The 26,980-nt window shown below is 34.5% G+C and overlaps 1 protein-coding gene across 19 annotated transcripts in view; it reads right to left on the bottom strand.

Annotated features, from left to right (window-relative positions):
* Rabgap1l (RAB GTPase activating protein 1 like) overlaps window positions 1-26,980 on the bottom strand; it is a 581,968-nt gene that overhangs the window by 416,917 nt on the left and 138,071 nt on the right. For all 19 annotated transcript variants that reach the window (XR_013426383.1, XM_078022342.1, XM_078022343.1 and 16 more), the window contains 2 exons: window positions 12,037-12,130; window positions 2,446-2,596 (listed from right to left, as the gene is read on the bottom strand). Coding sequence is in view for 18 of the 19 variants with exons in the window: in XM_078022342.1 (XP_077878468.1) it covers window positions 2,446-2,596; window positions 12,037-12,130 (245 nt within the window). In the remaining variant the exon portion in view is untranslated. The remainder of the gene's footprint in view (window positions 1-2,445; window positions 2,597-12,036; window positions 12,131-26,980) is intronic.

The following is a 26,980-nucleotide window of genomic DNA, read 5'->3' as shown; positions in this document are numbered from 1 at the left end:
TACATTTTAAAGTAGAAACACACACTGATTCCAATACTCAATACTTGGGAGAGGTGAAACTAAAATGCAGGTCTTTCAAACAACAAAGCTCAAATGCTTTAAAATAAAAAGGTACAGACTTCTCGAAGAAAAGATTCAGGGGGAAAAAAACAAAATTTCAAGGGGTAGGAAGAAAATTGTGGTAATTTTGTTATTTCTGAAAGTTTTTCAATTAAAGGTTTGTTTGGATTCTAATAAAGTACTAAGTATGAATGTTACAAATTCACTTCTGTAAAAGAGCAAAAGGTTATAACGTAATATTTGCGATAAGTACTAACCACAAGATTTGATAAATTATATCACACAAGTCATATAATTACTGAAATTACACATATAATTCTGTTACACTAGATGAAATTCAAGTTGCCCTAAAATATACATAACCTCCCCATATGAAATGCCACAGAATCCATGAAAATGTGATTATTGCTCAGTGATTCATCGTGCCAGCAAAAGAAAGTCAATTTGAGCCAGAGATGGATATCATTCTTGGATGTTCTGATAGCTACACAAAACAACTCTGCAGGCTAGACCCAGCCTGAAGGCTACATGTTCACTCCCCTTAGATGAGTGTTTCAGAATGTGGGTGATCTGTGGCCTCTGCTTCTCATCTAGAGCACTCCTACTATAGAATTGATGAGAGATGACTTTTTCATAGAAGCTAAGTCATAAAGTAGCTTTTCCATAAACACTTTGTATTCCTTCTTTCCCTGCAACCTGGAGCCTCTAGTAAGGTTTTTATGAAGCAACACTGTTTCTTCAAGCTGCAACATTTCATTAACTGAACTTGAAATCTTGCCATTCCATTAATAAATAGAAAAAATTAACTAGAGCAAAAGAAGAGACTAACAGCTGCTGAACCATGACCAATAAGTGTCAAATATGCAAGCACTTCTTACTGAAAATCCTCTGCATGTTTGTTCTCTTCCCACTGAGTGGTGGTAAGCCCCAAAATACACAAATACACTCTTGGCTACAGCATTTGCTGTCTCATTTCTACTCCTAAACATAGAAAAGTGAGAAAATCATTTTTAGAAATAATGACAGTATTCATCTTATTATTATCTCTGGCTATGATGTAAGGAAGACAATGAAATTAAGTATACCATTGTACGTCCTGTCAGAAATGTTATGACTTGAAAGCTTGAATGTAGGCACATGATCAGAGCAACACATTTCTATAATGTCTGAAGGAAAATTATGTTTTTAATAAATTGTACTGTTAACAATAGAAATAACATAAGTTTATGTTGTCATGTATTTATAATTGAATGTGGAAATATTTATATTACAATCTTAATTACACAATGCTAGTCAATCTCAAATGGCAACTAGTAACATTCGCCATTCTGAATATAAACTAAGATGTACATGTATTTTAAAAATAAATTATTGTAAGACAAATCTCAAATTAAGAAGCAACCTAAAGCAAAGAAAGGCAGTTGTCCTCCAAATATCTACTCTTTCTTATTACAGAATTCTGGTCAAAGGATATAAGTAGAGTCATGGTTCGGACTTAGGGGAAAGCTCTTTAAAAGGACAATAGACTTAGTTGGCTAATTCTGATTTGCACTGTTTTGCTATTAAAAAATAAAATTATCATGAGTAGAGCTCTTTGCTGAGTTCTGAGTCATTGCTACAAATTATCAAACCTCAGAGAGTCTATGGGAACCCTCATATTTATAGCTAGCTCATCTGAAGTCAGGATGGTCCTGGGGAACCCAAATATGTTCAAGTCTCTTATGTAAAATGGAATTGCATCTACATACAGCCTATGTAAATCCTGCTGTATATTTTAAACCATCTCTAGAGTGCTTATATTCCCTAATATAATGTAAATACTATGTAAGTACTGATTAGTCTGTATTGTTTAGGGAATAATACCAAGGGGGGAGAGCTTAAGTGTTCAGTAGAGAAACAAGCTTTCCCCTCCCCCCAAATATTTTGGATCCACAGTTCATTGAATCTGCTGATGCAAAACCCAGGATACCAAGAGCCAATCATATATTTAATTTGGTAAATAAAATTTATAAAGTCGGGCTGGGGTTGTGACTCAGTGGTAGAACACCTGCCTCACACGTGTGAGGCACTGGGTCCAATTCTCAGTACCACATATAAATAAATGAATAAAATAAAGGTCCATCAAAAAAACATTTAAAATTAAAAAAAATCATAAAGTCACTTGAATGAAAAAAAATGAAACCTAGGCATAAATTGCTCATAGATGATATGAACATCGCTTACCACTATTCAACAAGTATTCAAAACAAAAGTCAGAAGTATTAAGTGCACAACACCAAAATAACTATTTTTAAAGAAGTTCAAAGCATTATGACTTGTGGAAGCTTTGAAAAACAGAATTAACTTAAGATGCTCCATGAAAATAATATGAAAAGAGTGTCCTACCTTTGTGATAAGAATTCGGTATTTGTCCAGCATCGCCTGGTTGTCATGGCAGCCCGCTAAGAGCTGCCATACTTCTGCCCTCAATGCTTCAGGAACACCACTCTTCACCAAAGTGAGTAGCCCTTTCGGTCGTGCACCAAGGTTATTGTGCCTGAAGTAAGAAAACAAACCATTCATATTCCCTTTACCATTCCTAAACTGCTGTTGCTATGAAAGTACATTTACTAGTTTATATTAAAATTAGAGCCTGGACTTGGGCATGGTGGAGCACACCTGTAATCCCAGTGACTTAATGAAGGAGGATAACAAGCTCAAGGCCAGCCTCAGCAACTTAATGAAGCTGTCTCAAAACAAAAGGGCTGGGCACACAGCTCAGTGGTACAAGCACTCCTGAGGTGTTCAATTCTTAGTAACACAAAAGTGGGATGGGGAGCATGAGCCTGGGTCAAGAGAAAAATGACCAGGCATGAAACAAGAGTAGTGTTCAAGCTCTATGATGTCTTTTGACTTTTGTTTTTGTTTTTGTCTAGTCTATCTTAGTTCCTGGTAAGCTGTGTTATCCTACCTTAAGGGAAAGCTTTTTCTTCTTCTCATGTACTTTTTAAATCACCTCGTGAACTTATTCAGAATAATGAATGTTAGTTACATATTTCTTAGCAGTATTTCAAGGCATAAAGACAAATATTTGAATCCCCTGAGATAAATGGTAGGATGGCTAGTAGGCTATCAAGTGGATCACAGGCCTACCACATGCTGACTACACTCTTTTCTCTGAGGTCAGGTCCACTGGACCATGGAAAGTATGCTCCACAGTACAGAAGACATGAAATACACATAGTTTAGTTTCCTGTGACACCTACATTCTGACCCATATTCCCCTGGGAAGTCTATGTCTTGGTCATCTCTCTCGGAACTCTGTTTCAGCATGTGAAGGATCTTTCAGATTAAAAATCATCTAAAATGAACTTCTTGATAAGAATATAATTCATTATTTGCACTTCGGAATTTGTCTTGTTGCCTTATTTTAACTACAAGTGCTCCATAAAGGATGGACCTTACCCTTCCCTATAGGCACCAGAACCAATACAAGTCCACCTTGCCACAGAACAACACACACTATGAGCATAACCCATTCTCAAGGGTGTTTAAAATCAGAACAAAGGTGAATGTTTCTTGGCCTAAAATCCATGAACACATAATAGGTATGATACTATGATAACCTGCTTCCTGACAAGAAACAGAATTATAGTTCCCAGTCTCATGTAATTCCACTACTCATCTTTTTCCCAGTGCCTAGCTTAAATCTAGAGCTACATTCTATGCTGTTTTGCTCAGATTTTACTATCTTAGAACTGACTCTGGTTCCACTATCTGGACTCCAAACTTGATGATGTATTCTGGTTTGGCCTACTCCAGGCTCTGGTTTCAAGATTTAAGCCTGAAAGTCATGGAATCCGTATGTCTGCTTTCCAAAATTGGTGTCCCACCTACTTTTCTAGATTATGCACACTATCACAGACCCCAGTTTTGGCATGCCCTTCCTCTGACACAATATGTTCAATGTTTTTTTTTTTTTTCCTCACACTGCCATGATCTGGATCTCTTAGCAAAACCTATACTCATTTCCATAACTTCAACGAATTCAAATAAACTTGTCGCATCAGTATCTAAATAAATCATCAGATTTATACCCATTCTGCTTTCAGCTAGCTAAGCTTTTATATTGTTGGGTCAGAGAACCCAAGCTGATAATACAGATGGCATTAAATCAACTCAAAGTAAAAAGAGACAGGGTTTAAATGATTTAACATTATTAAAGAACATAACTACACTAAGTGACAAAAACAGGTCTCAAAATAGTACAGAGGAATGATTTTAAATACAGTATTTTGAAACCTGCTTTTGAACATGCACAGGAAAAGAATATGGAACAGTATACTCCAAAAAGATATTTTGGAGATCTGTAACAAAATTAAAAGAGAAAGAGTCCCTTTTATATTCCTATGGCGCCTGAAGTATGTGCAATGACCTTAAATAATTTCATCATCAAAAAACAATAATGATTTGAATTCTTTAGATTTCTCTTATGGATTTAAATTAAAATATTACTTCAGATAATTTGTAAAAACATGATAATTAAATCTAATTGACAAAATATGTTAAGTAGAAGAGTGTTAATTACTCTTGAAAAGAGTTAAAATGAGAAAACCATTTGACACCCAGAACTTTCTTCCACCTGACTTTTCTTTATTATCCAATTAAATTTGAGATGACCAAAGAATATTATGTCACAAGAGCACCAGAATCCGTGATGAAATGATCTTTTGTAACTTAAGGTTTGGCTCTAATCATATTTTGGATAAGAAAAACATATGGTGTGATGGACACTGAATTTCTATACTCGAGGTACAGAAAATTGAATTAATTAAAGCAACAATATACAAAGGGATAAGCTCATTTTCTCTAAATTGAAAGGCAAAATGATTTGAATTATCATATAAGGATTCAATATAATTAAATAAAACATTTGCTACATGATGTATGTAGTTCAACAAGTCATCACTGAATCTACAGTTACTAAAACTCTAATCAATACCTCTAGGTACAAGAAATCTTCATTCAATTCCACATAAATCTCATGTTGTTTCCTACCCTTCAACATGGAATCTCTCAAGAGTTATATACTCATTCATTTCTATTTCTTCTCCCCAAACTCAGTTTAATGTGGCTTCTATCTTTTTCTCTTTGAAAAGTTTTCACTAAAGTAATCTAGACCTCCCTCCATGCCACTAAATTCAGGGGACATGTTCAGTCCATTCACTGTTGACCACTCTTACTACTGACCTTGGCCTCAGTGACAAAGCACTCCTTCCTTATGCCCATCATGAAATCCATGAAATCCTCCATGTCTCTTAGGTGTCCCCAGCTCCTTCTCCACTCTGCCCCCAGTGATCTAACACTTTCGCTCTGACATTATCACTTCTGCACGGGGATTCTGAGCTCCAGAAGATTCAAAGTGCCTTAATACCAGCATGTCATAGTCTGAACTTACATGCCCAAAACGTGGTTGCTTTCCAAAATGTCATAACCTCAGCAATTGTCACCACAATCCAATGAGAAGACTTGGATGTGCAGAATTTATATATATAACTTAAAAAATGTTACAGTAGATGATTTTTGTAAGATCTCCCCTGACAAATGTTCTCCCTCTTTCTTTACTATACCGAAACTCCAATCTTTTATAAAGCCACCCATTACTATTATATAGTCTGTTCTTAAGTTTTCTTTTCTATATTATCCTTATTTTTTCTGGTGATTTAAAATTAATATAAAATATTTTCCTTTGTAGCTTTCGGAGTATCTTTAAATACATGAATTCTAATTTTTATTTATAATAGTTTTGCTTTATTTTAATAGACTCATTTAGTTGTTTTAGAATAAATTCAAAATATTTTCAGCTACATTTCATTTAAAAGATCACTGAGAATACAGGCTGTCTCTCCATTTAAAAGAAAATTTCCTCAAAGCACAATGTGTAGGCCCCTGCACAAGTGCGTTAACAAATTACAAAACTATCTTCATATAAATGCCACCTTTTATTGCTGAGACTTTGAAAATTTCTAAATCTAATGAATACTAATGTCTTAAAGAGAAATTCTGAGAGCAATTTTTAAAATTACCAATCTTTGTTTAACAGACATAAATTTTTCTAGGTTAAGCAAGTTTTACATTTTTCATATCCATTGTCATGACACAACTGCAATAATGACTCAAATAAATGGAAAAACATTTCAAATGGAAAAGATACACCAAGTTTTCTAAAGGCCAATGAGTTTGACATAGACCTATCAACCATGTGACTCCCTCCCAACTAGCTTCTCTGTAAACCAGTTTTCCTCCTATCTCAAAATTACCTCACTAAAAAAATAATCAGAAGCAATCTCAGTTTCAAAACCTTTTTTATATTATCTCTCTTTTGATAACTACTGAGTTGAGTGGTTGGCACTTGAGGATTTATTGGGGTTTTTTCACATTTGTGGACATGTAGGTTTGCAATTTTAGAGAAGCATGTATCAATTATATCACAATTTTATGTTTACTGTTCATGAAACTGTCATTCTCATGATCTCTTTAAAATTATGACTAGAAGTTTTAAGTATTGCTTGGGCAAGGGTATCTGTTTCCTAGTCTACTGACTCTCTCACTAGTACTTCTAATGTGCCTATAAAAATTGATCCAGATACATACCTACCCAACTTTACATATTGACTGTGGGACCTTGACTAAGTTTTCCATTTCCTGTTATTTCCTGTTATTATGTATTTTCATATTCAATATCTAATATAGGTTTGCCTTGGTTTTCTCACTTCTAAAATATAGATAATAATAATACCTACTTTAGAGTTCTATTGTGATGACTAAATGAAATAACACATATAAAGTGCTTAAAATAGTACCTGACACATCGTAAGTATTTTACTCAGTGATTTTATAGCCATGTCTCACCTTTCCTCCTGTTGCAATCACCTTTCTGTGCTCCTGGGTATAATCATTCCATTAGTCAACAAATTCACCTCTTCTTCCCTGTTTATCAACTATTCTTTCAACTGTCATCTTCCTCTGACATCATCAACTCTTCTCTCTCCTAGACCATTTCTAACATGCAAACATGTTATATTGCCCAGGTCAATTTTTAATGACTTCTAAACCCGCATCTGATTCCTAAGGTGTTCCCAGTTTTTACTATCACTTTATAGCAAAACTACTCAAGAGATATCTATGTCTACAGATTCCTCTTCCTCTTTGGCACAATTGGGCTTTTACTCCCACCTCTCTAGTGAAGCTGTTCTTACCAAAGACACCAGTGACATCCAAAGTGCTGAATCCAGTGGAATTCTATGCTTCGTGTAAACTGAACTATCATCACTTAATTACTACTTCCTTAATCAACTTAGTTCACCTGGTTTCTATTTTGGTCCTCCTATCTCACTGACCTGCTTTCTGCATGATCTTTGACATCTTTCCAACTTCCCTCTGCATGATCTTTGACATCTTTCCAACTTCCCAACACTGGGGCGGTCAAGGGTTCAGTCCCTGTATGACTTCACTATCTATACTCCCTAAGAAATCTCACTCCTTCTTCTCTAATACCTTTTAAAAGTATATGCAAGCAGTAATGGCTCCCAAGCTCATATTTCCTTCCATATCTTTCTCTTGAATTCAATCTTACATGAAATTGACTAATGGACACATTCACTTGGATGTTTAAAATGTATTTCAGCCTCTCCGAAATCTTTACTTTATCCTCCGTTGTCTTTCATATTTGAGTAAGTGGCACATCTTCTAGAAGTTCAAGGCAAAATTTTGCATATTACTGGTTAGTTCTTTTTCTGAAGCCACTCAGGAAGCATAAACTAATTCTATCAGCTTTTCCTCAAAATATATCAATTACATTGTTTTCATTTCATGAAATGATTTTCATTTCCTTGATGACTAATGACTTTGAGACTCTTTTTTAAAAATTTTTAGATGGACCAATATCTTTACTTATTTATTTTTACGAGGTACTAAGGATGAAACCCAGTGCCTCACACATTCTCAACAAGCACTCTACCACTGAGCTACAACCCCAAACCCTTGAGACTCTTTTGATGTTCTAGTTTGCCATTAGTATATTCTTTGGAAAAAGTCTGTTTAGGTTGTATGGCTATATTCCTGAATTCTCTATGTCACCAAGCTATGTGTCTATCCTTTCATCAACACTTTCTTAATTACTATAACGTTGCAGCAATCCCTAAAATCTGGCAGTGTGTCCTCCAAATTTGTTCTTCGTTTTCAAAAAAATTTTAGCTCCTCTAGTTAATTAGTCCTTCTATATAAATTTTACAATCAGCTTGGTCAATACAAAAAAATTCTGATGGAATTTTTATTGAAATTTCAATTAGAATGTAGATTAGTTTGGAAACAACTGATATATTAATAGTGAGTCTTTCATTCCATGAATATATATAATTCTCCTTTTAGTTAGGTCTTCTTTGATTTCTTTCATTAATATTTTCTAGTGTTCTAAAATACATACCTAGCACATAGTTTGCTAGATTTCTATGTAAGTATTTCATGTTTTCCTCTGGTGCATTCACACATCTTTAAATTTTCATTTCTGATTTTCCACTGTTGGTATACAGAAATAAGACTGGTGTTCACATACTGACCTTAAAAAAACTCACTTATTAGTTCTAGGATTTTCTTGTTTGTTTGTTTTGTAGTATACCTTCAGATAAAAGATGAAGGAGATTTGGACCAAGGTTATGGCTCAGTGGTAGAGCACTTGCCTAGCATTTGTGAGGCACTGGGTTCAATTCTCAGCATCACATAAAAACAAATAAATAAAATAAAGGTCCATAAACTTGAAAAATAAACTTAAAAAATAAAAAGATGAAGGAGATTAATAGAGTAAGCTGTTGGTGCTATTTCTTCTTGATTCTTCAATACCCCTAATTCATCAGTCCCTACATTAAGAGCATGGGTTTTAAGACTGTCCAATTAGCTGGGCGCAGTGGCACATGCATGTAATCCCAGCAGTTCAGGAGGCTGAGGCAGGAGGATCACAAGTTTAAAGCCTGCTTCAGCAAAAGGAGGCACTGAGCAACTCAGTGACACCCTATCTCTAAATAAAATACAAAACAGAGCTAGGGATGTGGCTCATGGTTCAGTACTCCTGAGCTCAAACCCCAGTACCAAAAAAAAAAAAAAAGTCAATATCCAATTAATTAGCCCATATACATGCAAGAGTGAGAATTAGAATAAGCTATTTTCAACCCTAACCTACTGCCTCTCAACTACAAGTTCATCTTCTTATATTTTGTTCAATGATGCAAGGCCTGAGAATGTGCAAACTATATATCCCAAACTCAACTGCCAAGATGGTTTCCAGGTTAACTTCTGCCAATAAGAAATAGCCAGGTGCAGTTGGAAAGTAGAAGATAGGAATAAGGGAATGCATCCCAAGTACGAGCTATATCACAATTGCTAAGAAATTCGAATATCAATTACATCCTCCAAGAAGCACAACCATCAATCATATAGTGCCCTCTTCTAGTTCAGAGTTGGGATGTCACTTCAAAAGTGAAGAACTAACCAAATGTCCTCTGCTAACAGTTTCTTCCAAACTTTAGCTGCTCTGAGTATCCTCAGGAGTCTAAGCAACCACATGTGCACCCCTCTTCAGAGGTCCCACACAGTTCCTCAGATTCCTTTTGAGTTCCTAGATTCTGGTAACAACACTTCTAATTTATTTTTCGTGTTCCAGAGGTTTTAGCTGCTTCCTCTATCTTGGTTACTTCAACGTATCCTTTTCCTTTTCTCAGACTTCTAACTCAATATAAACCAGTTCTCTGCATTAAAACCTCTTTGAAAAGCCTACCACCTTTAGGTTTTCCATCTGGGATTCTTCTATCTTTGATAGGCTAGTTAGTCTTTGCATAGTTTTGAGGAGAATAGTAATTTCTCTCTGACTATAGTTTAAATTCTCAACAGATAGGAGTAATGTGTTGAAAACTGATAGCAATGCAAATAGTTTCTGTCCACAGTTATGCAGATGTTCCTGTTAGTGTGCAAATGAACTGTCCGGTAAAGATCTTAAGACCCTAAATCAAATAGTCATTTTGATTAATTGTAATATCTTACTGGTTAATGAGTTACACACATTGTCTAAGATATGTTCATTTTTTCAGCTTTATATTTTTTAATGTTTCATTTATTTATTTATTTTGCAGTACAATTCTTAATACACCATTATACAATAATTTAACGTATCTCTTATTATATATAAGGTATGTTGACACCAAATTCACATCTTCATACATGTATTTGATATGTTCATTTTTATTTACATGTATAGGATAAACAAAAATAAAATTTTCTTCATTTAAAAAGAAGATGCAGCTGACACTCCCTTCCTCTCAGGGTATTTCCTTGAAAACATAATAGGTCCAACACTTTGGTCAGAATAAATAAACCTTGTATCTGGATTTCACAATGAGAAATCATAAACTTTCCAACCTTGGGAACTGTAAATAATTACTCCCTAAATCCTAACTCAGGAATCTCTTAGGATGTATACAGAAGACTATCGCAGGGAGCATCTCTAAAGAAGATAAAGAAAGTTTAAGTATTCTTTATTCCACTTTTCTATACGAAAAATGTGTGATTCTGCCTAGACTTCATAGTCTCTCATGGACAGCCTGCATACATCTAACCTGATGTACAGGTTCAATAATAATTTGAGGTTTCTATGTCTGTACTGGTATGGAGGACAGAGATATAACAGTTCTGGTCATCTTTAAAAAAAACTGTCTTACGTGAACTCTAAATAGGGCAGAAAGGATTGGAGGGGAAGAGAGGAAGCATGGGGTAATTAATGATGGTGAAATGTGATAATCATTACTATCCAAAGTACATGTATGAAGATACGAATCGGTGTGAATAAACTACGAATACAACCAGAGATATGAAAAATTGGCTCTATATATGTAATAAGAATTATAATGCATTCTGCTGACATATAAATTTTAAAAACTTACATAAAAAACTGTCTTAAAATTACAAGAGTATTTATTACATAATAACATAAATAGAGTATCTTTTTTTATAATTCCAGGTAAAATATTCCAAAAAAAAAAGTAATAATTTGCTAGGCAAAGTGGCACATGCCTGTAATCCCAGCAGCTCTGGAGGCTGAGGCAGGAGGATTGCGAGTTCAAAGCCAGACTCAGCAACAGCAAAGCACTAAGTAACTCAGTGAGACTCTGTCTCTAAATAAAATTCAAAATAGGGCTGGGGATGTGGCTCAGTGGTTGAGTTCTCCTGAGTTCAATCCCTGGTAGCCCCCCACACCAAAATGAGTAATAATTTAAGACAGAAAGAATAAAAAAGACTGTGTTACAGTCTATAATTGATGATAAAATGATTAATTCTAACCTCTATATTACCTTTTAAGTGACAATAGATTTGGCAATGTCAAAAATGCAACCTTTGATATATATATATATATATATATATATATATATATATATACTTATATGTATATAAAAGTGTGTTGGCAATGTAGCAAAAAAAATTGACAACTTGGAACAATGTTATATCTCAATGAAATAATAAGACAAATATCTTCTGAAAGCAAGTTAAGTAAGAACATATTAGAGAATGACCTAGTCAAATATAAGGAGTATGTATGGGTTACATTTTAATTTTATGTTTTTTAAAGTAAGTACATTATGATATTAATATTAAGGTAGATTTAACATTAAAATTTCTTTGCTTTGTGTTGATACCAAGGGGCTGAACCCAGAGGCATTTAACCACTAAGCCACATCCCCAGGCCATTTTATTGTTTTCAGACAAGGTCTCAGTAAGTTGCTTAGGGCCTCACTAAATTGCTGAGGATAGGTTTGAATTGAAATACTCATATCTCAGCCTCCTGAGCTGCTGGGATTATAGGTGTTCGCCACCACATAGAGCAAAATTTATTTTAACAAGTTAATATTAACTATATATATATAAAATTTTCAGTAAAAAAAAAATAAACTTTACCATCTTCCTAGCAATTCTCCCCAAGAGTACAGAATCTTCTCAGGACAATCCTTAGACACATCACCTGTTCCACTTGAGAGTTCATTATCACTCTCTGAAAAAAAAAAAAAACACAAAATCAAAACCAACAAACATTGCATTATGTATTACAGTAGATATTTACATACTATAAAACAAGAAGCACAACTAAGTGTCTAATAAACAAGGCAAACAATATTGTAAAAATTACATTAAAACCTCATTAATGTAATCTATCTTTAGTGTACAAATATTTTCAAAAAATTATGTAATTCTCATCCATATTTATATAGTATGAAACTGAAAATATTTATAATAAATAGCTTTATCGAAAGACAGCAATCTTTTAAAAGTTTATGATGTGTCAGCAAGATGGCAGAGTAAGAAGTCTTGGGCCCCCTTCCTCCTTACAGAAGACAATGATCCATAGACTAGAAAACCCCAATACCTGGAAATAAGCCTGAGACACCTATGTTACACAGAACTGAACAAACCAAATTAGAAAGGAAAGAGGAACAGTATCACTGTGATTGTCCCATCCTTTCCCTCTTTCCCAAGTGTGCATACCTACAGATAGAGAGGAGTTTCCTGGGTTTACAACTTCTACAGGAGGAAAAAGAACCAGAAGCAGTCATCCAGATTCCCTAGCATTCCCAGATGCTTCTCAGGGGACCCTTCCAGTTCAGTTCAATGAGGAGAAATACCATGGCTTTATCGTCCAAGGGATTGGGTGGAAACAAAGAGTGCACAACTGCTGGTGGCATATTTATGTTCCTGCCAACTACAGCACACAATCAGAGACAATGGCCAACCTCAAGGCAAACCTGCAAGATAAAGCTAGTCACCTTCAGAAGAACACTGAGAAAAATAATCTATCTTGAACCCCTGGACCACTGGTCTCCACATCTAGCCTGAGAATCACCCTTATAATACTGCCCAAGCATGGAATCTCCTACCTTTATGGATTTCAAAGAAGCAAAGGGGCTAAAATGGCTTGACCCATGGGCAAATAGCTGGTTCACATAGTCAAACTGCCTATCCAATAACCCCATCCAGGAAGGGAGACTCCAACCTCCACTGATCTCAAGAGAAGAAAGGAGCTACACTAGCTTGATGTAGGGGGAAAGCAGTGGCAGAATTCAGCCAAAATTCTACCCAGTCAGGGAGACTTCCACCTCTGTGCTTTTTGGAAAAACACAAGGGCTAGAACTGCTTGATCCAGGAAGTCCAATAGCCACTCAGCTCAGCCAAAAGCCCATCCCACAGCTCCCACCCCCTCCAAGACAGGAGAGCTATGTTCAATCATGTATTTCTAAGGAACATAGTATTGGGTCCCACTTGTTCAAAACAACAATTCTATCCAACCTCAGTGCACAACTAATACACCTGCCAACTGTAGATCCCAAATAGCATGGGAATACATTTTGTGATCAGCCTAACAAGAAACAATAACAATACCCAGACAATTAGGTCCAACTGATAGCAGAGCCTGCTAGTAGTTCCATCCAATATCCAATCAAAAGCATGGGGTGAGCCAACTAAAGAACTCATATCAAGCTCCACATGCCTAGGGTCATCACCAGATGGACCTATCCAAAATCACAGACTAGACTAAAAAGCAAAGTTGTATCCCTGCCAATGAGCACATGTAAAGGTCAGAAGAAGGACTGTCTTGTCAGATGCGTGAACAACCATGCAAGGACAGGAGGATTATGAAAAATCAGGGAATAATGACACCTCCAAAAGAAACTGATAAAGCTCCAATAATAGAACTCAAATAAATGGAAATCTATGGAATTACCAACAAAGAATTCAGAATAGTCCTCATTTAGATCAAATTTTAAAAATTAATTGTTAAAAAACAAAGTCCACTAAACTACAAGAAAACACAGATAGAAAATTTAATGAAACTTGGAAACAATACATGAAAAAAGCAAGAATACTGCCACACACACACACAAAAAAAAAAAAACAGAAATCCTAAAAATAAAGAATACAATCACTGAACTAAAAAAAAAAAAATCAACAGAAAGCTTCAATAGCAAAATCTATTAAGCAGAACAATCAGTGAGACGGAAGACAGAACATTTGAAATTATTCAGAGAAGCAAAAAGATAAGAGAGTGAAAAGGAATAACAACAAAAAACTATAAGAATTATGAGACATCAATCATCAAGAGACCTAACCTTCACATAAAAGGAGAAAAGCTCCAGAAAAAAGCAACAGAAGGCATATTTCAAGAAATTATGACTGAAGACACCTCTGATGTGGGGATAGATACAGATACAGGAAGGACAGAGTTTTCCAGTCAAATTCAACCCAAAATGAAGTATACCAAGAAATAAAATACACAAAGGTAATCGTGTTCCTCTGATAGATCCAGTCTTTAGTTATAAAGCTTCAATAGCAAACTCTATTAAGATTCATTCACCATACCCAGTGAAATTCATCCCAACAAAGAAAAGCCCAGGACGAGTGGCTTCACTAATAAATTATACCAAACATTTAGAGAAGAATTCCTCTAAATGAGTTCTACTCAAATTGAGTTGTGTATATTAAGTCATACAGGGATGAATTAACATACAGAAATTAATAAATGTGATAGACCACATTAACAGAATGAAGGACAAACACAATGTGATCATTCCAACAAATGCAAAAAAAAAAAAAAAGCATTTGACAAGATTTAACACATTAAACCATCCATATATTAGGTATAAGAGAAATAAATGTACCCCAACACAATAAAGGCCATATATGGCATTACACAGCTAACATCACATTCAACAAAGAAAAGTTCAAAGCTTTTTCTGATCTTGAAAAAGAAAAGGATGCCCGCATTCTCCACTTCTGTTCAACATAGTACTGGAAGTCCTAGCCAAAACAACTAGACAAATGAAGGGGAAAAGCATACAAAAGCCAGGAGCAATGGTACACACCTACAATCCCAGCTACTCAGAAGCCTGCTGTAGGAGGCTATGAATTCAAGGTCAGCCTGGGCAACACAGTGAGAACCATTTCCTTTCTTTCTTTCTTTCTTTTTTTAAAGAAGAAAGGCAGATAAATGGGAAAGGAAGAAGTGAAATTATCCCTGTTTACAGATGACATGATCTTAAAGATTAAAAAAAAAAAACTGGGGTCTTAGGGTTTTTTAACTGTTAGAATGAAAAAATTAAGAAAAATCACAGGATATAAAATCAACATACAAAAGTCAATAGAAATCAGGAAGAAGACAATACCAGTTATAATATCTACAAAAAATAAAATACTTAGGAATAAATTTAACCAAGGAGGCAAAAGATCTATATTCACTGAAAATTATAAAACATAGATGAAAGAAATTGAAGAAGATACAAATAAATGGAAATACATCCCATACTCAGGATTGGAGAAATCAACATTGTTAAAATGTCCATATTATGCAAAGTAATCTACATATTTAATGCAATTCCTACAACACATACCAATGGCATTCTTCACATAAATAGAAAAAAAATTCTAAAATTCTTATGGACTCACAAAAGACCCCAAATAACCAAAGCAACCTTGAGAAAAAAGAACAAAACTGACTACCTGATTTCACACTACATGACTTTAATATATGCTACAAAGCTACAGTAACCAAAACAGCATGGGGCTAGAAACAGATGCATAGCCCAATGGAATGGGCTATTCATTTTGAGAGAACCCAAAAATGAATCCATGCATTTACAGCCAAGGGATTTTCAACATGCCAAGAATACAAAATAGAGAAAAGTTTAGCATTTTCAATAAATATTGCTGAGAAAATTGTCCATCCATATGCAGAAGAATAAGCTGAAACTCTTTCATCATATACAAACATCAAGTTAAAAGGGATTAAAGACTTAAACGAACCTGACCCTTTGCCTCATTTGAATAGCTTCTCCTCAATAAAAGGGGTCAGTGCATGCTGTCTCTCTCTCTTCCTACAGACCCTTAAGGTCAGAGGAACCATCACAGCGACCCCAAAGAAAAAGGAAAAAAAAAAAAGACTTAAACGTAAGACCCCAAATGGTAAAACCACAAGAAGAAAAAAGAGGAAATACTCCATGACATTGAACTAGGCAGGGATTTTTTTCATAGTACCCAAAAGAACAGGAAACAAAAAGTAAAAATGGATAAAAGAGTCTACATCAAACTAAAAAGTTTTTGTGTGGCAAAAGGAAACAATCAAGAGTGAAAGAAAACCTTTAGAACTCAAGAAAATATTTCAAACTACGTAACTGACAAGGGTTAATGTCCTGAATATATAATGAATACAAACAACTCAATAGTAAAAACAAAAACAGCAATCTGATTTTAAAATAGCAGAAAGACCAGAATACACAATTCTTAAAAGAAAACAAATAGCCAGTGAGTATATGAAAAAAGCAAATCAAAACTAAAATGAAATATTAACTTACCCTAATTAGAATGACTATTATCAATAGGACACACATACATACAAAGAGAGAAAAATAAAAACCAAAGCTTGCATGATGCAAAGAAAGGGGAACTCCCATACACTAATGGTAGGAATGCAAATTAGTATAGCCACTATGAAAACTGGTTTGGAAGTTCATCAAAAAATTAAAAATGGGGGCTGGGGATGTGGCTCGAGCGGTAGCACGCACGCCTGGCATGCGTGCGGCCCGGGTTCGATCCTCAGCACCACATACAAACAAAGATGTTGTGTCTACCGAAAACTAAAAAATAAAATATTAAAAAAATTAAAAATGTAGCCATGCAGGTATCTCCTCAAAGAATTATTTTGCTAAATTCCCAGTCTAAAAGTAGATGCAAAATCACTATACCAATGGAATAATTTAAATTATCTAAATGGAACATTTGTTCCTCATGTTTTTCCTTTTTTTATTATTTTTTGTAGTTATAGATGGAAAGAATGCCTTTATTTTATTTGTTTACTTTTATGTGGTGCTGAGGATTGAACCCAGTGCCTCATGCATGCTAGGGAAGCTCTCCACCACTGAGCCATAGCCCCAGCCCTGTTTTTCTTGATTATTATTTGTTATCTCTCCCCCAGTAAGCAGCAGAGAGAATTTAATTATCTGGTTATGCCAAGGGTCTTCAAGATCACTCTGAAGGCTCAGTGATTCCTAGGCAGGCTGATAGGATTCAGCTCATTGCCATACACACACCTAGGATTTGTTATAGTGAAAAGACACAGCAAAATTGTCAGCAAAGAGAGAGATACAAGCAGAAAGGTCCAGAAGAAACCAGGCATAAGCCTCCAAGAGTCCTCTCCCAAGAGTCACACAGGACACACTGAATTCCCTCAACATCAGAATGTGGCATATGTGAAACACTGTCTATCAGGAAAGTTCACTACAGAATCAGTGTTTGTGGTTTCTATCAGGGTGGTCACATAAGTACCCTCTCCCTAGCATATACCCAAATTCCAGACTCTGAGAAGGAAAACAGTTATCTGATACAAGACATATTGTTAGCACAAACCTTTTAAGTACAGTTAGTCAATCTCATCAACTAAAAAAAGATGGGAACCCCCCCAAATATAAGTTCTCTAAAACCAGCCAACAGCCAACTTCACAAGTAGGCTTTTCTAAAAATAAAAGTCTGAAGCTTCCTATGTTATTTCTTTTCTGAACCCTTATTCACTACTATTCACCTATTCTAACTTCAACTAATAGATCGGTAATACAAAATATGTTATTCTTTTCTGAATCTAACATTTTTTTAATAAATGACAGCAGAATGCATTACAATTCTTATTACACGTATACAGCACAAATTTTCATATCTCTGGTTGTATATAAAATATGTTAACACCAATTTGTGTCTTCATACACATACTTTGGATAATGATGTCTATCATACTCCACCATCCTTGCTAATCCTCTGACCCCCTGAATCTAACATATCAAAAAGATTTTCATTCTTAACTGTTTTCTTAAGATTTGCCACATATGAGGCAATGGAAACCCAAAAAAGAACAAAATACCATTGCACCTTATGAACTCATACTCTAGAAGGAGAAAGACTTGAATAAACAAAGACAGTAGAGTATGTGTTTTAAAAATTATTATAATTATGTGTTCAAAGAATCAAAAGAGCGAGATGGTGGGAACATTTGAGTTTTGAGCAGAGATCTAAATGATCAGCAAAGGGCCGCTTTCATGGTTCTGAGGAAAGTACCTGCCAAACAAGGACCAACACCTGCAATAGCACTGTGAAAGACTTACCTGAGGAGAAATTCTAAGTACCTAGCATATACTAGGCATTCATTAAATAGTAGCTATTATTACAACATCATGATCATGTTTTTAGAGTTCTAAGAAACTGACAATGTAAGAGATTAGATATAATTGCCCATACTACTAGTGTATTTTTATCTTATTTGTACTTACCTTTATTTATGTCCTTACTTATAAAAAGAATATGAGGCATAAGTTAAAAATAAAAAAGGCCAGGCACAGTGATGTGAGTTGTAGTCCTAAGTACTTGGAGGCTAAGTGGGAGGATTGCTTACAATCCTGAGCCAGCCTGAGCAACACAGTGAAACCCCCTTTCAAAAAAAAAAAAAAGAAAAAAAACCATTTCAATTAATAAAAGAATTTCAAAAAGTAGCTAAAAGTAAATTGAAGCCAAAATCAATAAATTCATTATTCACTCATTCAAATATTTACTAAGCACTCATTGAATAGTGAAGCTTCAAAAGGTAAAATGTACATATTTCCTGCTCTTGAGGAATCTGTTCTATGATATCCTGGAACTAGAAGCAGTAAAGTCAAGGGTTGGGGTGGAATGCAAAAGATGCACCTCCGCAAAAATGTGCAACACTCATCAAGAAAGTTTAAAATTGAGCTTTAAACTACTCCAAAAATAAGGTAAAGAAAAAAAATTTACACTTGCACATACAACTCTCACTGATAAAAGTTTTTAAAAAAATGTGAGCAAGTCTTAACACCTTATACCTAACTACTTAGAAGACATTATTGCCACATTTGTGAACATTTTTGAGAGAGAGAGAGAATATATTTTAATATTTATTTTTTAGTTTTCAATGGACACAACATCTTTATTTTATTTTATGTGGTGCTGAGGATTGAACCCAGGCAAGTGTGTTATCGCTTGAGCCACCTCCCCAGCCCAACATATTATTTTTAATACCCTTGATTAAAGCAGAGGATACCATATTAGTAGTATGGCATCAAAGACCCTTCCTGACCTCTGTGTTCCTCTGATCTCGTTGTCTTTCTCTCTCCACCCTTCCAGGTGAACTATGCGTGTTTTACTGCACATACAATGTTATTTCTCATCACCCAAAGTTTCCCTCTGCCTGGAAGGTCTCCCTTACCTTAGCATACAAATACTTCCGGCTAAGTAATGCGCATTAATCAAAACTATGTGCAAAGGCTTAACTTACAAAAACCTTCCCTGAACCTCAGGCCAACCCAGGTTCTTCTCAGTCAGTTCACCTGGTATCTTGTTCATCCAGTATTACTGCCTTTACTCTATTTTGTTAAAAATACCTATTTGTGGGTCTATTTCTATAAGAGTCATATCTCTATCTTTGTGTCCATAGCACTTAGCAGAGTAGAGGCTGTCCACTACTACAAGTTTGATAAAAGCTGTGTGTTAGAGATGGCTTGAAAATGAGGTGAACTGATTGAGGAATCATACTTTCTAGAATAAGTCATTAATGTTTCCTTTGTCCTGATTATCAATTTTCTCCTTTTTTCACAGAACATATACTGTAGAACCCCTCAAAACTGAGCTCATTAGCAAGGACAAAAATGTACTGGGAGTCAAAACTGTGAATCAGAGATCTGTTTGCTCTAAACATTTCTTAGGTGTATTGGGTGGCAGAAATGAAACTGCATTACAAAAATCAAAGATCCTTCCATGTATTCATGCTTGGATCAAGGCCATAGAACCTTTACATCAGTGATCCACAATCAATGATTCTCAAATTTTTCTATCTCTATTTTATTTATATATGTAACTTATTTGAATGAATAGCATTTTTCAATGATCAACTGGGGATACAAAATTTGGAGGTAACAAGGTATTACTGATAATTACTATTCTACATACATTACTTCAACTGAAAAAGATCACAAAGAATCTCAGATATTAATCATTTTATGAATGTACTTATAACTTAAAATACATTTTCTTTACTGAAAAAAAATGTGATAAAGGTTAGCATAACAAGTGGCCTCTTATGAAGATCAGACACTTTATTAAATTCAAACTACAACCTGTACTTCTGCTCCTTTGCTCTAAACTATGGAGGAATGAAATGAGGATCTGCCATATCATTCCATAATAAAGACTTATGGTTCTACCTACACAAAATACCATTGTCCTTACAAGAAAAGTAGTGAGAGTAGAACCCAAAATTTCTTAAGCTAAATTTGAGAGTTTTAATTCCTTATCTGGACAGCATTACCATTATAATTATTGACCAGAAATCTTACTTTGGGAACGATCATAGGCACATAGCCTTCAAGAGGCACACACATTTTAACTTCTGGAATTCAACTGTCTTTCTTCATGTATCTGTGCCTCCAATACCTTGCATTCGTTTTATACCCATTTCTTTCCATCTCTAGACTGCAAAACTTCTTGAAGACATGAAGTACCTCTTACACATTTAATACAGCACCTTGCTACACAATACACCCTCTAACTGAATGTGGTTAGAAGAAAGGAATCTGGAAAGGAAGGGTAAGAAGAACAAAGCAAAGCTGTAAAAATGGTGAAAGCAAGAAAGAGAAAACTAACACTGGAGAGTCATCAAGATTACAGAAGAGAAGTGATTACAAAGACCACTAATAAGCAGATTATGATCAGGCAATTCTGAAGAGATAAGAAAAATTTAAAATGCTTATTTCTTTATAAAGCTTGGGGTTTTATACAAAACAGATAGGGCAAATTTAACCTCTACCTAGTATCAAACTTTAGTATTATTGTTAAAATACTGCTAAAAAATTTTAATGTACTCAAAGGGGTCCTGTTTAGAAATTTTAAAAACCGTTTCCCTAGCTCTATTTACATTGTAATGAAAATCTCAACAGTGTAGCCCTTACACTGACATAAATTCTACAAATATTTACTCCAAACCCTATAATAAAGCCAGCGCGATATTATTAGCACCAAATTTTCAGAACGCTCAGCGCTCTTCCCACATTTATAAGGGATCAGTGTCATTCAATTCCTGATGTCATATTCAAATCATTAGAACACCACTTTGCCCTGGTGTGACAAGAGCCATAATTTCTCCATCAGAACAATTAACTTCTCTCCTTCTAGATACCAACTGCTGCTAAAAAGAATGACATATGAATTACCTTCATAATATTTCTGCAAATAGTTAATAAATCCTTAATCTGGTTCCAGCTAAATAAGGCAGTTAACTCCTTATGAAACATAATTATAAAATGTAATCAGGATCCTAGATTCCAGTCCTGACACTTTCACGTAATTTTTTTTAATATTTATTTTTTAGTTGTATTTGAACAAAAATACCTTTGTTTTATTTATTTATTTTTATGTGGTTCTAAGGATAGAACCCAGGGCTTCCCACATGCTAGGCAAGTACTCTGCTGAGCCACAGCCCCCGCCCTTTCACATAATTTTTTGGTGGGGACGAGGTAGTCCTGAGAATTGAACCCAGGGCCTTATACATGCTAGGCAAGCAGAAAAGCACTCTACCACTGAGCTACATCCCCAGTCTCAGTTTCCAGAACTACAAATAAGATCATTCAGTGTAATTAAATTCAAGGAACATATATTGAGTTAATTATGTGTGCAAATACATAATGCCTCAGTTACTGTCAGGCTCTGAATTTAAAATATTTTAATGACTTGAGGTTACTGACATTTCCCTGACTCTGCTAAATTGTATAAGGAGAACCCAGACAACCAGCACTCTCCTCCTCAGAGTTTTTCCTCCCTCAGACATTACAACCCTAAGCCCATCCATACACATGTTCTTGGAAGCAGCAACTGCTACCAGCAATTTCTACCTGCACCTCAAACCCCAGCAGGAGGTTAATAAACAAGGGAAATCTGCCTGAAATGGAGACAGCACCTGAGAAAAAAGGGGAGGGCAACTGAAGCAAGACCTAAGGTTTTAACAAGAAAAATACTCACAAATGATGTGGCACTTAACCTTACAAAGCTTTAATTTACTTTCCTGAAAAATGGATAAAATGCCACCTTAGAGGACTGGTGAGAGAAGTAAATGAATAATTTACAAAGTGTTTCATGCATATTTTCCATTATCATCTAAAAAGTGGAATTAACTGCTCTGTGAATTAGTCACTCGATCTGTTTCCACAGTGTAATCACCAGATTTTTAGAGGAGGCCACTTCAGGAGAAGGCCAGCAGTAGATGACTCTAAGATCACTTTTAACTCAAAGATTCACTAAAAATAAGGAGTTGAATCACCATCGCCATGGTATACGAATGATCATATCAATGTTATCATTATAATCGTTTAGTCTAAATTCTAAATCACTGAATTGACAGCTAAAGAGGCTAAGTAAAGTGCCAGCCAAGCACTCTTCGACTCCTGGCTACTTCTGAAGTGGACTCTGCATAAACTGGACCTTCTGCTACTGGTGATGAGAGTAAAAGTCCAGAGATGATCTCACTTCACACTTTGCAGAACAGATATAAAATAGAGAAATGAAATAATCCCAGGCATTTGGAAATGCTCAGTAACAATTAACTATGACAGACTACTGTCCCTAGGGACCACCACAAAAATAAGTTTTAAGGACAACATGCTTTTAGGGACCCTATACACCTTAGCAAGGCTGACAAAGTATAGTGTCTTTAGCTTTCACTAGAGACAAGTCTTCAGAACATTTCATTTTCTAGGTCAGCTGAAGCATGATTAAGATGTGTTAATCTAACAAAAAATATTTATTTATTGTCAACATACCAAGCAAAGCTTGACCCAGTCCAGAATGAAGCAGGCATAAGTGACCCACAGACATAGTACTAGTAAAGCCAGCACTCAATAAACATTTGGGGGAAAGGAAAACTTCTAGGGGAAGGCAAAAATCCCCTCCTCTAAAGTCTGATGGATTATTTCTGGGCTTCCTAGTAGTTTTGATCTGTATATCCATGGTATACAGTGTTGTATCCATGCTGATAAACACCAAAAGAACAGGATGTGAGGAGAAAAGAATGGCTTCTAGTGGCTCTCTTCCTGCACTAGTATAAAAGTAATGCTCAGCCTCTTTCCTAACTTCTCTTTAGACTAATATGCAGAGAGGTTTATATACCAAATTACATTTTTAATGTAATTTGGTATATAAATTTAATGTAGGTATTATCAATTACCTAATCTGATAGGAATTTTTTTAAAAAAATTTTTATTAGTTATTGATGAACTTTTATTTTTTTGTTTGTTTATATGTGGTGCCGAGAACCAAATCCAGTGCCTCAAACATGCTAGACAAGTGCTCTACTACTGAGCCACAATCCCAGCTCCAGGAAGAGCAGGGGTTTTTTTGTTTTGCTTTTTGTTTTTTTAATATTTATTTTTTAGTTGTAGTTAGACAATACCTTTATTTTATTTATTTATTTTTATGTGGTGCTTGAGGATGGAACCCAGTGCCTTATACATGCTAGGTGAGCGCTCTACCGCTGAGCCACAACCCCAGCCTGAGGAAGAGCAGTTCTTAATGAAGTTCAACAGTCACCTAAAGATTGATAATATCTACTGTGAAAATACGAGGGGAAAAAGTATTCAGATACACTACTGAGAGGGGCATAAATTGGCACTCTTTGCGGGAGATATTTGGTACTACTTATAAAAAAAAAAACAGATTGTGCACATCATTACAATTCTACTTCCAGAATCTATGGTTATGCTTCACAATACATGTGCAACTACCATGCTTTACAACAAAATTTTTACATTTGAAATAGCAAAAAAGTAGAAAATTTATAGAACTCTCAAAAGAGAAATGGAGAAAGAAATTATGTTATATCCATGCTACAGAATACTATGCAATTAAAGAATGAGAAATGGTTTAATGTAGCATATCATAAGTCTGCTTCATGAGAAAAACAAGTTGCCAAACAGGATATATAGAATGCCCTATTTGGAAAAGGATATATTAACTGCTTTTAACATAACTCTTTCCCAAGTATTATAACTGGTGGGCAGGGAAGGGAGATGGTCCACTTTACATTTGTTTTATTTGAAATTCTTAAGCAATAAAAAAGAAAATTCCCCAAATTTTTGCTTTCTAAGAAATGCAAGGCTTGATTTCTAAGAAATGCATGATGCGTATCTTCCCAAATCATAATCAGTAGCTAGTTTTACAAAGACAATTTTATAGTATTTCTGTTAATTTAATATTTCAAAGATTTTATTAAGTTCATCATTTTCTCAGTCAAAAACTATCATTAATTCAAAGATCCACTTTAGTTGATTCTTGTACTTGGAAAACTTAAAATGACAAACATCAACAATAATGCCAGAGGAAAATAGAACTTGCTATTACAAATCTATCTCAGAGAAAATCCACTAATAGATTTTTCTATTACACTTGCTTCACCATTTGTCAGAAACTATTTTAAGAAATCTAGCTTGCTTCTTACTAATTCCTTCTTTCTTGCCATTAGACAAATGATTTAAAATATGGTTGACAACATGTAACAACACACAACTACGACCATTGTGAAAACATATTCTTGCATCCCATTTTTTCTGGATACTGGATCTAACCAAGCTTTTCAAATACTTACTAAACTGCTCAGGAAAATAAAACTATACATCAAAAACTAAATAGGAAAAAATAAAAATAAAAGCATGGACTGGGGTTGTGGCTCCGTGGCAGAGCACTTGCTTCACACATGTGAGGAATTGGGTTCAGTCCTCAGCACCACATAAAAACAAGTAAACAAAATATATTGTGACCACCCACAACTAAAAAAAAAAAAAAATTAAATTAAATAAGGTCATATTTCTTTTAAAAACTACACAACCATTAGCCAGCTGCAATGACTGTTCAAGTTCAAAATTCAGCTATCCTATCAAAGAAAGACATTTACAGGATTAGATTTAGTCTTCCAATGTTCAAATAGGTACCAGTACCTAACTTTCTTTAGATATGAATATTTTATAGGTAGATACGTGATGTTTCTGTCCATTTGAACACATTTCATTTAAACAAAATAAAACAAAGATCCAGGCTGAGGTTGTAGCTCAGTGATATAGCACATATCTATCATGTGTGAGGCACTGGGTTCAATTCTCAGTACTGCATGTAATAAATAAATTAAATAAAAGTCCATCAACAACTAATAAAAATATTTTTTTAAATAAAATTTAACAAAGATCCTCAGGTCATGAGATAATTATTTTACTTTGAAAAAAAAATTACAAGAATAAAATTTTATTTTAACTTAAACTTTAGAAATAAAAGATTTTCCTCTAATTCCCATTTATTCTATTAATTAACTAGAAGAAAGAGATTTTACTTTAATTAAAAATCTCAGTTAAGTTCAAATTTCAGAGGTTTCCAGTAAAAATCTTTGACATAATGTTACCTCTGAATACTGTCAACAGAAACATGTGATCAGATTTTCTCCATCCAAATTTGATTTAACCCAAGTCTTATACGGTATCAAATAACTATAACATTCGCTATATCCAAATGTTAAATTTAGCCTGCCTCCTATTTCTCATATTTTCTCTTATCCCTCCATCCTATTCTATAATGCTTACACAAAGTGTTGATAAGGAAATCACAAAGCCAGCAGTGTGACAATGTCTCTAAAATAAATTATAAGTTAATTTTAATCTCTTTTAAGAAACAGTTTCAGATATTAAAACAAAGAAAAGAAGCATATTAAAGCAGAGAAGCTACGTTAATTGGCATAAAGAAGAACTTAGGGGTTGGGAAGGGAGGCATTTATCAGATTTAAGTTAGAAAATGGTGGACAGCTGCATGCAAATTATCTGACATAAAAATAGCACTAATTAAGAAAGAAGCAGGGATATCTTTCTATTAGATACTGGTTAATATGAAGTTAATTTCCTAACTAACTTCTGAAATGAAATATTCTGAGAAAATTAGAAAGAAATATGGAAAGAGAAACACATTCACTTAATTCTTGACAATGTCTCTTTACATTAATAGTGTCTTGTCATCATTTCAGAAAATGTAAATAATATATCTACAAAGTACTAAATGAACTGAATGTTCACCAGTATGAACATAAAAACACCAAAAAGAAAAAAAAAAAAAAAGAACACCAAGAAGAAAAACCAAACCTTCAAAAGTTCAATAAATAGATAGGGCATTTAAAAATTCTTCATTTCTTTTTTTAAAGGCTACAGGTACAAATAAACTTAAAACTTAGACTTCATAAAATGTGTCTGCATTTTTTAAATATTTGGATAAAACTGCCTTCGTAACTGATTTATTTATCAAAGATTCTACACAGTATTTATTAATAACACTGATTACCAACCGTCTGTGAAACAGCTTACAAAAAATATAAAAAATATTTTGTAGCCTTAAACTGTCTTTTTAATCAAATTACCCATTTATGAAAGGTTGAACTACACATTTGAACCTTACCAAACTGCTTACAATACTTTTGTAGTCATGAATATTAACAAATTACTTAGTTCCCCTTAAATAAACAGGAAAAATGAGCACCAGCAACCACACCTGCATGATGCAACACCAACCTCAGCACACTTTTTCTCTTGCTATTTTTCATATTTCCTTCCAAATACATTTTTATTGAGAACAAAGTTAATTAAATGAAAATTTGAGTGTTGCACTTAAAATTGGTTCAAAATGAAAAAAAATATATATTTTTTAATACTTTATACAAGAAATACACTAAAACTTTAACATGCTATCCACAGTAAAAAGTTTTATAAGAACATTTCATTTTGGA

This window comes from Ictidomys tridecemlineatus, chromosome 10 (genome assembly GCF_052094955.1).
Source record: "Ictidomys tridecemlineatus isolate mIctTri1 chromosome 10, mIctTri1.hap1, whole genome shotgun sequence".
Lineage (NCBI taxonomy): Eukaryota > Metazoa > Chordata > Mammalia > Rodentia > Sciuridae > Ictidomys > Ictidomys tridecemlineatus.
Note: the sequence above shows the minus strand (reverse complement) of the source record. Positions and strands in the feature narration are given on the sequence as shown.